The 13042-nt window shown below is 37.7% G+C and overlaps 2 protein-coding genes across 5 annotated transcripts in view; both read left to right on the top strand.

Annotated features, from left to right (window-relative positions):
- The window catches only part of LOC308501931 (uncharacterized protein), a gene marked incomplete at both ends in the record, with an annotated part of 29351 nt that extends 28538 nt beyond the window's left edge, over positions 1-813 (top strand). The window contains 2 exons of the mRNA XM_081058990.1: positions 72-328; positions 431-813. Of these exons, the coding sequence (XP_080915116.1) occupies positions 72-328; positions 431-813 (640 nt within the window). The remainder of the gene's footprint in view (positions 1-71; positions 329-430) is intronic.
- PPP1R12A (protein phosphatase 1 regulatory subunit 12A) overlaps positions 667-13042 on the top strand; it is a 140235-nt gene continuing 127859 nt past the window's right edge. For 3 of the 4 annotated variants that reach the window (XM_081058260.1, XM_081058261.1, XM_081058259.1), the window contains exon 1: positions 699-1250. In XM_081058260.1, coding sequence (XP_080914386.1) covers positions 1014-1250 — 237 coding nt within the window. In that variant the 5' untranslated portion in view covers positions 699-1013. Of the gene's footprint in view, positions 1251-13042 lie in introns of all 4 variants that reach the window. The other variant, XM_081058258.1, reaches the window with a different exon arrangement.

Below are 13042 nucleotides of genomic sequence, written 5' to 3'. Positions count from 1 at the left end.
CTTTACTCATCCTTAGAAAGCCATGGAGCAGGAACCAGAAATCCCTTAAAAGGTCAGAACCACTGACAAAGCCGCACTGGGCGAGTGGGTAGTAGCCGACAGGCGTCAATTGTGGAAGGAAAGGGAAGAGGACCCGAAACACGCGTAGAGAAAAAAAAAAAACCAAAAAACAAAACAAAGCAGCAACAACAACAACAACAACAAGCAAGCGTACGAGGAAAGACGTTTCTCCAGCGGCGGTTGGGAGGAAATCACAATTACCGCAGGTCCACCCTGGTCACCCGGCGGCCACTTGGGCCCCGGTCTGGCGAGCACCCAAGCCCCTCCGGTACACCGACCCCACTTTGAAAAGAGCGTTCGTCCGAGTGCCTTAGAGAAATCGCAAACGCCTAATTCACAACCTGTCCTCCATTCTATTCAAATCACGCAGCCCATAGGACAATCCTCCCTGAGCAACCGACTCGGCCGAGCCGGGACTGCCCCGGAGACAGGACTGCCCCGGAGAGAGCGGCCGCACAGCCCGACGGCCGGCCTCCGGAACCTCAGGAACCCTCAGCGGCAGGACAACCTCCCTGCCCTGGCTCCGCCCACACAGGTTGGTCCCAGGCCCCGCAGCCCGGGCGGACCGGACCACACCCGCTTCCCTCCGGGGGCCGGGCCGCCCCCGCCGCAGTTCGCGGCAGCGCTCTTCCTGGGCCGAGGACGCATGCGCACTGGCCGCAGGGCGCCTCCCTGTCCGGATCTCGCGAAGTTACGCTAGACGGGCCGCGGGTGACGGGTGGCCGGCGGGGGGCGGGAGGGCTTCGGCGGTAGAAAGGGAGGTCCGCGCGGCCGGGCGCGCCGCCCCAGTGCTCTGTGGGATACTGGCAGTCTCGAGCGTCTCCTCCCGGTTCCCAGCCCTCCTCCGGCCCGCACTCATAGAAACAGTCACACCCCCCCTGCCTTCCCTCTCTTCCCTCTCCGCCTCCCCCTTCCCCCCCTCGTGATAAGAAGACCCGGCGGCAGGAGAGGGGATGAAGATGGCGGACGCGAAGCAGAAGCGGAACGAGCAGCTGAAGCGCTGGATCGGCTCCGAGACGGACCTCGAGCCTCCGGTGGTGAAGCGCCAGAAGACCAAGGTGAAGTTCGACGATGGCGCCGTCTTCCTGGCTGCGTGTTCCAGCGGCGACACGGACGAGGTCCTCAAGCTGCTGCATCGCGGCGCCGACATCAATTACGCCAATGTGGACGGACTCACCGCCTTGCACCAGGTCTGTGCGCCCCGCCGCCCGCTCTCTGGCCGTGCGGCTCCGCCTCGGCCTCGCGCCGCGGCCTCCCCTCCGCTCGGGGCTTCCGGAGGCCGGGGGCGGCCGGAGACGCCCCGCTGCGGGGCGAGGGGGCGGCTTCTCGCGCTGGAGGGAGGGCGCCGGGGCTCGAGGCCGCCTGCTGACCATTTGGTGGTGGAGCTGGGAACCGGCTGGTTTCCGGGGCAGAGGGGAAGGGGCCGTGGCCGGCTGGGGGCTCCAGGGCCATGTGTGGACGTGCGTCGGGGCCTGGGGGTCGGCACCGGGAGGGCTGTGCGGTGGTTGCGCCCGGGCCCCCGTGGCAGCGATACACTTGGAGGGCGGGAGATGCTGAAGAAAACGACCAACCCGGGGCCTTAGGGACGCTGGGGCCGAGGGCCGGCTTTGGCTCCCATGTGGGCATTGGAGTTGTTGGCGTCTTTAGGACCTGATTACAAATGACAATGTTGGTGATGATGATGGTGGTGGTGATGATAGTAATCAAGAGCCCGAAGCCGAGTGCCCTGAGCGAACGATTTCCTGTTTGCTTCTGTATTACTCTTGGTCACCGGGGAGGGTAAAATGGGGTGTCGTTAGCTGATGTGCACGGGCTGGAAGGGAGGGGACGGGGCAGGGAAGCGTCCACGGGGGCTCGCCCCCCGCGGGCGCGGACCGTGGCGAAGAGTCTCGCAGACGAGGCGGCGAGTTTGCCGCAGAGTCAGAGATCCCGGAGCCCCCGGGCCCGAGTGCGCGCACTGGGGTCAGAAAGCGAAGCATACACACGGCCCGTCTTTCCAAAGACGGTGACCAGGCTCTGATTTTTCTCTTGGGGGTGGGAAAAAAAAGAAAGCTGGTCACAAACTTTGCTCAAAATGGATGCTTTGTGCATGTTAAAGTTTTATAGTAGTCCGATTGGGATCTCGCAATGTTAGCCAAATAAGGAGAAACTATTGGCAATCCAGAGATAATGTTCCTTTGCCTTTAACAGGCCAAAAGCAACACAACCGCGTAGAATTCTGCATAAAAAGCAATTTTTAAGTGATGGTAATAGGTGACGAGACATAGCCTTGCCATTTTCTTAGTGGGCACTTGGAATTTACTAGAAAACGACCTTTACAGCAAAGCTTCCCCTTACGATGAAAAGACTTGCACACTGTCTCTAAGTTGCCTTCGTTGTATGGGGAAGATTGCAGCTTTATTTTGATTAATATTAAACAAAAACTTGTTGGGGAGGTTGAAACTTAAGACTATTTTATACACATCACCTGGCTGACTTTTTAAAAGAGGTGTGTAGTGGCATTTTTCTTTTTACTGCTTCCTGTTTAGGGAATGAAGATCACTTTAAGTTTTGGTTAATTGAATTCTCATATCAAACTTGGCTTATAGCCTTTGTTTACAAAGTTGACTGGATGAACTGAAATGACTGACAAGTTGCAGGACAAATCTGGAATTGAGAATGTGGCACCTAGTAAAAATATCGCATGGTCTTCATATCTTTATCTGTTCCATTAATGTAGAGTCTGTAATGTGTATCAAGCTTTTTATTTGGCTGAGGTTTATTTTAAGGCATAACATAACTCTAGATTCTAAAAACATGGTGTTGAGAATGACAGTAAGTTTTGGATTAAAAATGACAATGTAATTATAGAAGATGAATCTTCAAATTTCTTTCAGGTGTGATTTACACATGTTAGTATGGAATTGATTTTGAAAGACAGTTATACGCTTGAGGTCAGGACACAGTTGGATAATGGTTTACCTCAATATGTTTTATTAAAATTGTCAAATAGAAATTTAAACTTATTACTGTTGTGGAGGAACCCAATTGTATTGGCGTGGAGGAAGAGGAAAATTCCTAACACTTAATATTATTGTTTTAGGTAGGAAGAGAAAATACATATAACAGGCTTCTTTAAGGTTTTTTCTCCCCTCCCTCTCAATTTGGACATGTTGCAAGAATTATCAGACTTATCAGTGTCTTCCTGATTAACTGAATTCAGTGGTTAGTTTGGCATTATACAGGTGTGTAGTCTTTATTCGGTATTTTGTTTTAACTGACAAGGGCTTAAGCATAAGTTTCCACGTTTATGCATAATACCTTTTTGTAATTTGTCTGCCCGTTCCTTAAATCAGTGAAGTCAAAGTCTTTAAAATATTAAGCATTAAAATTTTTATTGTGTTTTCTCCACTCTCATTTCTTTTATTAAATATTTGTACTTTTTTCCCCATAGTGATTGCGAGCACAAGGAGTTTGTTTGCCTGAAGCAAATTCAGGACAACAGATAGTGAAAGGTGATAAATAAAACTCTTTTAAAAAGAATCGCAAGAAAATGTTAGGCTTTTAAGGAATCTCTTGAATGCTGCTTGTTTTAAATACTTAAATTATAAAAATGTAAAGTTGACCCCTGATTTGTTTTATAGTCCTTAAATAGATGTTTTTTTTGTTTTTTTTGTTTTTTTATTTAACCTCTCGAAAGATCATAGAATACCTAAAATGTTTTTCTTAGATTAATTATTGGTTAGTCTTTTGGAATATTCATTTCCTTTTTTTTGGTGTTGATCAAGTATTCTAAATTTCACTGTCAGGAGAAAAGTTTCTTAGAGACTTCACAATACACAAATGTTAGTCTAATGTTTTACTCCCAGTTTTAATATAAGTATCTTATGTTTACAAGTTTATTTCTTAATTGCTTAAATGTACTGTCACTAGAAGTCAAAAGATAATCAGTTTGCAGCTCTTTGTTTTGTATAGAAATACAGAGGGTGCCAAAAAAATGTACACATTATAAGAAAGGAAAAAACTGTATTAAAATTGTAATAATATATATATATATATATATCGGTAAAGATGAATGCAAGTCATGTGTATACATATTTCTGGCACCCCCGGTTATGTCTCCCATATAGGAGAAAAAGCAGTGTTTCTTGTCAACTTTCCTATCCTGTCCTCTAGAATAGCTTACCCTCACACACACACTCCCATAGCTGGAAAATGTATGGATATTATGATATAAATATCTGATTTTTCTAGAACTGAGGTCTACAGTAGATTTTCATTTTTACATTGAGTGATAATCAACTCTGATATTATAGAGCTACCTGGTAGAGTTTTATACTGTGTGATCTGTATTTCAGTTTATAAAGATTTTAGGAGAGTAGTAATAGAACTTTCTGTATAATGCTTGATTGCTGATTCTTAGTAATACTGACGTGCATAAAATGCAGGACTGAGATCTCCAATAGTTTTTAGTTTGGCCTTTCGATTTCACCTTAAAATCTTCATCTGCTTCCTTTGTGCCAGTGACTTCCAAGTCAATTTCCAGTTCTCGCATTTCTGCGGAGCTCCCATCCCTCATTTCCGTTTTTCTACTGATGATGAAGTATTGATTTAAAATGAAATATTCATATATTGTGATTTTTATATTTTAATATATTTCTTTTAGTTGTAATATAGTAAATAGAGGTCATTCCCATTGCCATAGAATTAGCAACTACTGTACTGTATTTACATTTATTTGCCTTTGTGATTTCCTCAAAGGACCTTATTCAAACATGGATTTTCATAATTGTAATTAAATTTTATAATCTACTTTTATCACTTCAACCTGGAAATGAAACTTACCATTCTTCACCAAGCTCACTCTTCTCATTGATGCCTCTGTTTCTGTTAATGATGTCATTAATTTCTAGATCAAGCTTTAAACATTTTAATTGTTTTCTCATCCCCTTGTTTACATATATTCAGTCAGTCTTCGTCAAAATTGCCTTTGCATCAATTCTTTTCCTTGCCACTCTCACTATCAACTTAGTTCATACCTTTATTTTTATCCCTGGAGTATAGTAATAGCTAATTGCTTTCCCCACCTCTCCTCTCCCTGGTCCAATTCAGCATTCATATTGCTATAGATTAATCTTTTAACAATGTCATTTTGTGTCACTCCTCTCCTTAAATTCACATTTAAAGTGTTTCACCATTTAGCTTATACCTGGTGCATCTCCATTGTGTTACGTCCTTTACGCTTTACTTTTTTATTTCCACGCCTTTGAACATGCTTTTTCCGCCGCTAGATTATCCTCCCTCTCCTTTGCCAGTCAAAATCCTAGTTCTTCAGGGTTCAACCCAGTTGCCAACCAGAAGGGAATCTTTCTGTCTTTTGAGTTCGTGTAATACTATGGCTCTGGAGAGACACTGTCCTCTGGGGTGCTCACCAACTTACACTTGGCCTCTCTGCTGCTGCTATTAAGAGGGTTCTTACTGAATAGTGTTTGTAAGTTTGTCTTGCCTAGGTGATTTTAAGGACCCAGACTTCCACATTTTTGTATTTCCAGAGCATAGTAGGTGCTCACTAGAGATTTATTGAATTGTATCTTTCGCTTGTATCATAGATGTGAAGTTTTACTGTTGTTTGTATGTTATGAGATGAATCTTTAAAACCTTCACATCCAGATACTTACTGTTCTCACGCATAGTAGAACTTTCATGTTTATAAATAAATGAAAAACTTTGTTGTGGATAGTCTGTATTTTTCTTTTTTTTTTTTTTTAGTATCTTGTGATTTAAAAAAAATCTTAATGTTAACCTCCTTCCTATTAAAAAATCCTAAACCAGTTTAAGTCTTGGTTAAATGATAGAAAAATATTTAGTTGAGTCATTAATTTGCTACCTTCTTTATAAGGGTCTGAACTAGGTCCTATAGAGGAATACAAAATAGAATTAGATCCGTGTTCTGTGTGATTATAATTTTAAAACACTAAAGTCTTCCTTTTACTTTTGAACACAGACAGACTTGCAGATAAGTTTGTATTAAATCCTTTTGCCCTTAAAATACAAGTTTTATCAATTTCTAAGGGAGCCATTTGAAGCTTCTTTGTAAAAATATGTAACTCCCCCCTTGTCAGTAAAAGGAATACTTTTGTGCAGTCTTTTCTTAAGTGCTTAATCTTCTCAACCAATCCGTTTTCACTGAATTGTAATCTGAAATGTAACTCTTTTTTTAAAGTATTCTAATAGGGCTATTTAAAAGTGTTTTTCAATCAGAAGGAAAAGAGACTGGAAGCAGCTGACACTGAGGCTCTTGTTAAACAATAGTGTAATTAGTATATATGAGACATCTATTTATAACTAAATATAAAGTTTATAATTGTTTACCCTTTTTTTGGTGGGGGATGTTAAGATCTTGGAAGAATATTATTAAATAATAAATAATATTAAAATCTGTGTTTGAAAGAATGCAGTTTAAATTATTTTCTCTACATAATTTTCTTGTTAGAAAACCATTGTGCTTTATGCTGATGGCTCTTAAAATTTTTTGTTGAAATCATTCTAAATTCGTGTTTTAAACCCCCCACCTAAGCAAACAAACACAACTTCGAACTCTGTACTGGCTCCTCATTTCCTGCAAATAAATGGACAACCCTCGCCATATATGGGGTGTGCTGGTAGGGCATCATTGCCCACACTGCTGCCGTTATAATGCCTTCTCTGCACTTGCTGCCTTTGTGCTTCCTGGCAACAGTTTTGTGGTCTGACTTTGAAGTGTCACAACCAAGACCATCTTTCATGTGCCTCAGCTGCAGTGTGATTGCACCCTGTGACTGAGCATTTTCTAGTGTAGCCAGGTAGAAGCACTAGATGGACTAGAGGAAATTTTTTTTTCATCATCCTTTTGTTACCATATTTACAAATACTCTGTACATAAAAGTAGTTGTGCTTTAAGAAAATCTAGTTAGATAATTTTTAATATATAACTATTTAGGAAACTTTTGGGGCAGGTATTTAAAAAACCATTGTTCTGTTACTGCTGTAAATGTTACTTCTTGACACTTCCCCAATTGCTATTTTCATTGCACCTCTGCCTGCAAAAAATTGCCATTTTTATCCCACTTTTCTTTTGAAAGTTTGTGAGGTTCCATAATCATATTGAAAGGATGGAGTTTTGGCCTTTTGGTATACGCGTACATCTTTGAAAGGTTGAAGACCTCCAACAGTCATTTTGTGTTTATTTCAGTTGGGGTTAAATATGTAGTAACCACGACTTATCACAGGCTTTTATTGAGGAGTGGAATTGGCTGGTGAACATTTGCTGCGGATTTGTTATATGTGAAAAACTACGGGAGGTGCCTTTGCAACCAGTATCTCATTTAATTCTCACAATGCCCCTTTTCACTTGATCAAGGTTACTAAGATAATAAACGTCAGAGCTGGGTTCTAACTTAGGTTGATTTGGTTCCAAAGCCCAGATTTAACACTATGCTGGCGGTCTTCTTTTAACTGATGAAATACGTATTCTTAAATCTTCCAGTCATTATGGTCGTTGATTAGTAGTTGGAGGTTTCCCGTTAGTCAGCAGAAAATCAAATGAAACATACATATATGTAATTTTTCCTTCATTTATGGTACTTTTGTTTTATGTAGCCAACGCCTTTAAGAACTTTCTGTGGTACTATAAAAGCAGTGGTACTATATCTAAATTAATCTCAGAATCTGTCCTAAATTTTAATAACTGCCAACATTGTGTTTTACTAACCATTATATGCAAAATATTTGATCATGTGCTTTGGGAAATTGCAAAGGAAGTTACAACAGCAACAAAAACTCTCTTTTCGGGACCTAGAGTTTAATCTTTAAACGTCTTAATTTACCTTTATCCTAATAACAATTTATATTGTTTTAGGCATTTTTATATACTCATTTATAGTAAATGTTTTATACGTACACATTCTTACCTCCTTTAATGAAAAGAGATACATTTTAGTAAAGTCCTGTCAGTGATAGTAAAAGAAAGATAGGAAAAAAGAAAAACAAACTCCAGTTTATTATTACCATTTAGCTTAATCTCCTGCAATTTCCTTTTTGAGCAGTGATTATTGGGATTCATAAATAGGACTTGAGACATTACATGAAATGCTAATAAAGATACTTGAATTAACTTCTGAATTAGTAAAACAAACTTTTTAATGTTAGTCATGTTTGATTTTAATTGGAAGTCTTTTTTTTTTAGTAGGAATAGCTAAGTTATAAGAATATTCCATTCCTTAAATCATTTTGCAAGATTTAGCCAAATTATGTTTCAGGTCTTAACTTGGAAAAGGCAATAGAATTTTTTTTTTCCTCATTAGTAATAAGTGAGAGCACCATTTAAAATGTGATTTGCTTGTTGCCCATCAAATCATCGATTCCCAGAATTTTACATTTCATGGACCAACAACATATTTAAAAAAATTCTGATGACTAAAAGAGGATAGCCTAATTTTTATTTTACCATGTTTAGGGCATTAAAAACAAACAAGCTGATCACCCTCTATCATCATTTCATAAAGAAAAAGAATATTTTAAGGATATAGGATATGGATATGTCTGAATAAAGGACAGTGGGGACGCATATCAGTCCATAATATTGCTCTATTGACAACAGATATTTGTGATGCTCTTTTATGCAAATAGAGAGAGTAATTGGGGGTGAACAGATTTCATAGCTCTGTCCTCCTTTTGGGTAGGCTGTGACAGTGCAGGTGGTGTGGCAGGCTAGATTATCAGGGTGCAAATGCCCAGCCCTTGATTACTCAGTAAGGAGCAAAAAGGAATTTACCTGAAGAGAGTCAGAAGATTGGTGAAACCTTTCTTTAGGTACCCTGGTTTCATATTTATACTTCTATAAGCTTTTGCACATGTAATCTTCCTCTGGAATGTATTTGCCAGCCTATTTACATTAAGGAACAGTTCAGAGCACAAAGTGTGGGCTTGCTTGAGCACTGGGGCACACAATGATTCTCTAACTTACCGTTTAAACCCCAAGTTTGGCACTTACACACTACCTGCTATTGTTCGTATATCTTATCTCCAGACAAAATAGTGAATTCCTTCAAGTAGGGACTTTGATTCATTTTTCTTTAAATCCCCTTTGGTATCTGCATTTTTTTAAAAGCAGGTGTACAATAAATGTGTGTTGATTTGAAAAATGAACACAATGTAGACTAATCTTGTGAAGGGAAGAGTTCTTAGAAAACAGAATTATCACAGTTTGTGTGGGTAAATATAACAGAGCTTACAAACATTAAAACTGTTCTAATAAAAAAGCTTATACCAATAGTTTTTATAATACTTATAATGTAAAGGCACCCATTATTGCATCAAAGTTTGGCAGGGTCTTAGATTTATTTTTGAAATGAAGTATATTCCTGATTATCAATACAAGTAGAATTATGCTCAGTTTATGTTAACTTTTTAAAAATGAATTTCTTTAAACAAATTATTGGATGTTTGTTTAGAAAAGGAATCCCTAGTATACTGGCATTAGAAACTAATTCATGTTTTCTAACAATTTTAATCACTTTTTTTCTAAATAATATTTTCACAGTGGATCCCTGTATGTCAGTATTTTCTGACCTTATTAGTATTTTGGTTGTTTATCTTTTCATTATTATGCTGGCTAACCATAAAAAGACAAACTTGAGCTCTGTGTTACTGCCCTAAGTGTGCCTGCTCGAGTTGAATGTTCTTTCATGGGTGGAGACATTCCACATTGTCATGTGTTATATAGGCATTTCTGAAATGACATTCAGTAGAAACCATAGAAAGAAATGAGGCATTCCTCAGCTGTCACCTTTTTAGTAATCTATTTAAATACATTATGTACATTGAGTGTGATATTCTGCAGGGAGACCCTCACTGAATAAAAAGCATTACTTTAACTGGATTACTGACCCATATTTAAGCTGAAATTACATTTTTTATTATTTAACATGTTCTCTAAGCAAAATATCATAAGGTTATGATATTTTCTCCCTTGCATACTGCAAAGGAGAAATTTTATGAGATATTAGTTGATACAGTCTTAGAAGTTAGCTATGTGGGAAAGTGTATTTTCCTGGATTAACTGTTAAAACACACACTCCCAGACCCCCAATTACCTTTATTTTGTATTAAAAATACTAAAGTATATACAGAGGGTGACAAAAAACTGCATACACATTTTAAGAAAGGAAAAAACTGTTAAAATTGTAATACTCAATATATACTGATAACAAAAGATGAATACAAGTCATGTGTATACATTTTTTTTTGCACCCCCCAGTACATTTTATTTGCCTTCAAAATTATTTTAGATGGTTATAAACTTAGTCCAATGTTTGTACTTTTGCTTAGAACATTTCTGGAAGTCTTCTATTCGAACTTGAGCTTGAGAACATTCTTTTGAATATCCTCACCTTTGAGTTTTTTTGTTTTTTTTCTTTCAAGAGAATTTTTAAATTTTGAAAATGATAGTTATTTGGAGACAAGTTTGATGGCTAGGTAGATTGTGGGTAATAAATACTATCAGCGATTAGGTATTTTCTAAAAAGCTTACTCATTGGAACATGGTCATAAAAAGGCCATCTTGGATTTTAGTTAACTCTTGTTTGGACTTCACATGCTTTAGAGTTTCTTTATGATTAACGTAGTGTACTCTCATTTGTGTTCTGGATTTTTCATGAAACAAATCAAAGTTATAGCTTGTAATTTGAACCTGTTTTGTTTATTTTTATGTGAATGTTTGTGATTTCCACAAAAGAATTTGATGCTGTTATTGCCAGATCATGAGACTGTTTTGTCAAGAACTATTGTTTACTCTAAAATATGTTAATTAGCATAGTTTTTCTTAAAAAGATTAGAACAGATGACATGTTCAGCAATTTTCTATATCCTTTCCAAGTACATGGAACAATCTGCATAAAACTTCGCCTCATGTTCAAGGTTTTTCCCTTTCAAAAAGTCTATTGCTGTTTAACTAGTCCAACCATCACCTTTTACAGTAAAATGTCTTTAAACTTCTGATCTTCTCAGCATTTTTATTTCTTATGTTGTACATGAAAATGCCTTAAGTAATCCTTAAGCCTTCAATGCCTTTTACTCTTGCTTTTTGTCTTCCCTATCTTCATTTTATTTTTAAACATGGCTGACTTTCAAGTTTATTACTGTTCTATATGTGTTTCATCTCAAATAAAAATTTAAGAAAAACAATTATTTAAGTAATTAAAACATCAAAGAAAAATGTAAGACAAGAAATTAAATGCTATTCAAATTTTCAGGCCTGGCGGTAGCCCCATTTAAAACTTTGGTAAACTCCGTTTATCTACCTCTAATATATAATTTTCTATAATTATACTTAATTTTCTGGTTTATAACCTGTTTTTTAAATTACACATTTTTAGAAACATTTCTGTGTTGATTAGTAATATTGATTCTGCTGTTTGATTTATTTTCCTAGTTGTCCGGTGATGGATATTTAGTATATTTTCAAATTCTTTTTATATGGTGAATATTATACTATGTACATCTTTGCTCCCTCGTGACATTGTATTGCTAGGATTGTTTCTTAGAAATTTCACCTGCAATTTTATATGTTTTGCTCAAAATAGCATGCTGTTTTAATGCTTATTTATGCAAAATACATTTTCAGTAGTCTCTATGTAGTATATCTAGCCTAGAAGATTAACCTTGAATGTAGTCCTGAAGACACATTTGTTATAATCATAATGTGATGATATCATCTTCCTTCTCTAACTCTCTCATAGGGTAGTCTGTTTTATTACTCTGTCACTGTGTGTGTATTTAATAAAATTTGCAGTTTTTTAATATATTAAACAGTATTTTCTAGATAATATGGTGCTATTCATTTAAGTCAGTGATTACTCATTCATGCAACAAATCTATGAATCATTATTTACAGTATGCCTGGCACTGTGCTAATCTCTAAAAGTAATGGTCCCTGCCTGCATGTGGTGTACAATTTAGTGTAAGTGGCAGTATGAACAAGTAATTACAATTTTAGTAAATGTCAGAATAGAGGTTTGGGTGGGATGAAAGTTTGTATTAGGTGGATTTAACTTAGAATGTCAGAAAAGACGTCCCTGAGAAACTTACGTTTAAGTTATAAGTAACTTCACAGATATTTTGAGCACTGCTCCCTCTTTCTTTATCCTCTGAATTTCTCTGTTCAGTTTCCCTTTTTGATCTATTTTTTTTTCTTTCTTGAAGAAGAATGTTTCAAGGTTGTATGTCTCTATTTTTTTCTTTTCAATAATCTTCATTCTTACAGTTTCAACTGTTTGCTTTCTATGTGATCTCTTTATATAATCCACATCTTATTTTTGCTATCATCACTCTTCCATTTATCAAATGAAAATTTCAGGGTAATCTTCTGTTTTCTCCTTCACTTCCCACGTACAGTCAATAACTTCCATTACACCTGAAAAAGAAATACTCCTAGATTCATACTAGTTTTTATATATTCATATAACAGAATTAAAGGCTTATTCTGTGCCATACACTATTAAGTACTGGGGGGATATATTTCAAAGCAAAACAGATATCAACATTCCCCTCATGGAGTTTACAGTAAAATGAAATTACTTAGCCATAAGGGAAGTGCAAATCAAAATCGTAGTGAGGTACTTTTCTACATGTACTAGAATGACTATAATAAAAGCAACAGATAGTAAGTATTGATTATGGTATGGGGAAATTAGGACCCTTGTGCACTGCTGGTGGTAATGTAAAATGGAGCAACCACTTTCAAAGCATATAACCCAGCAAGTCTACTTCTATTTGAGTAGAGAATACGTTCATGAGAATGAAAACATCTACACAAAAATGCGTACATTAATGTTTATAGAAGCATTATTAATAATAGACTGAAAAATGGAAACAACACAAATTAATCTGTCAACTAATGAATGGATAAATAAAATGTATATTTTGTTACTGGAATCAGTGGAATATTATTGGGCAATAACAAGAA

This window comes from Rhinolophus hipposideros, assembly GCF_964194185.1.
Source record: "Rhinolophus hipposideros genome assembly, chromosome: 9".
Lineage (NCBI taxonomy): Eukaryota > Metazoa > Chordata > Mammalia > Chiroptera > Rhinolophidae > Rhinolophus > Rhinolophus hipposideros.
Note: the sequence above shows the minus strand (reverse complement) of the source record. Positions and strands in the feature narration are given on the sequence as shown.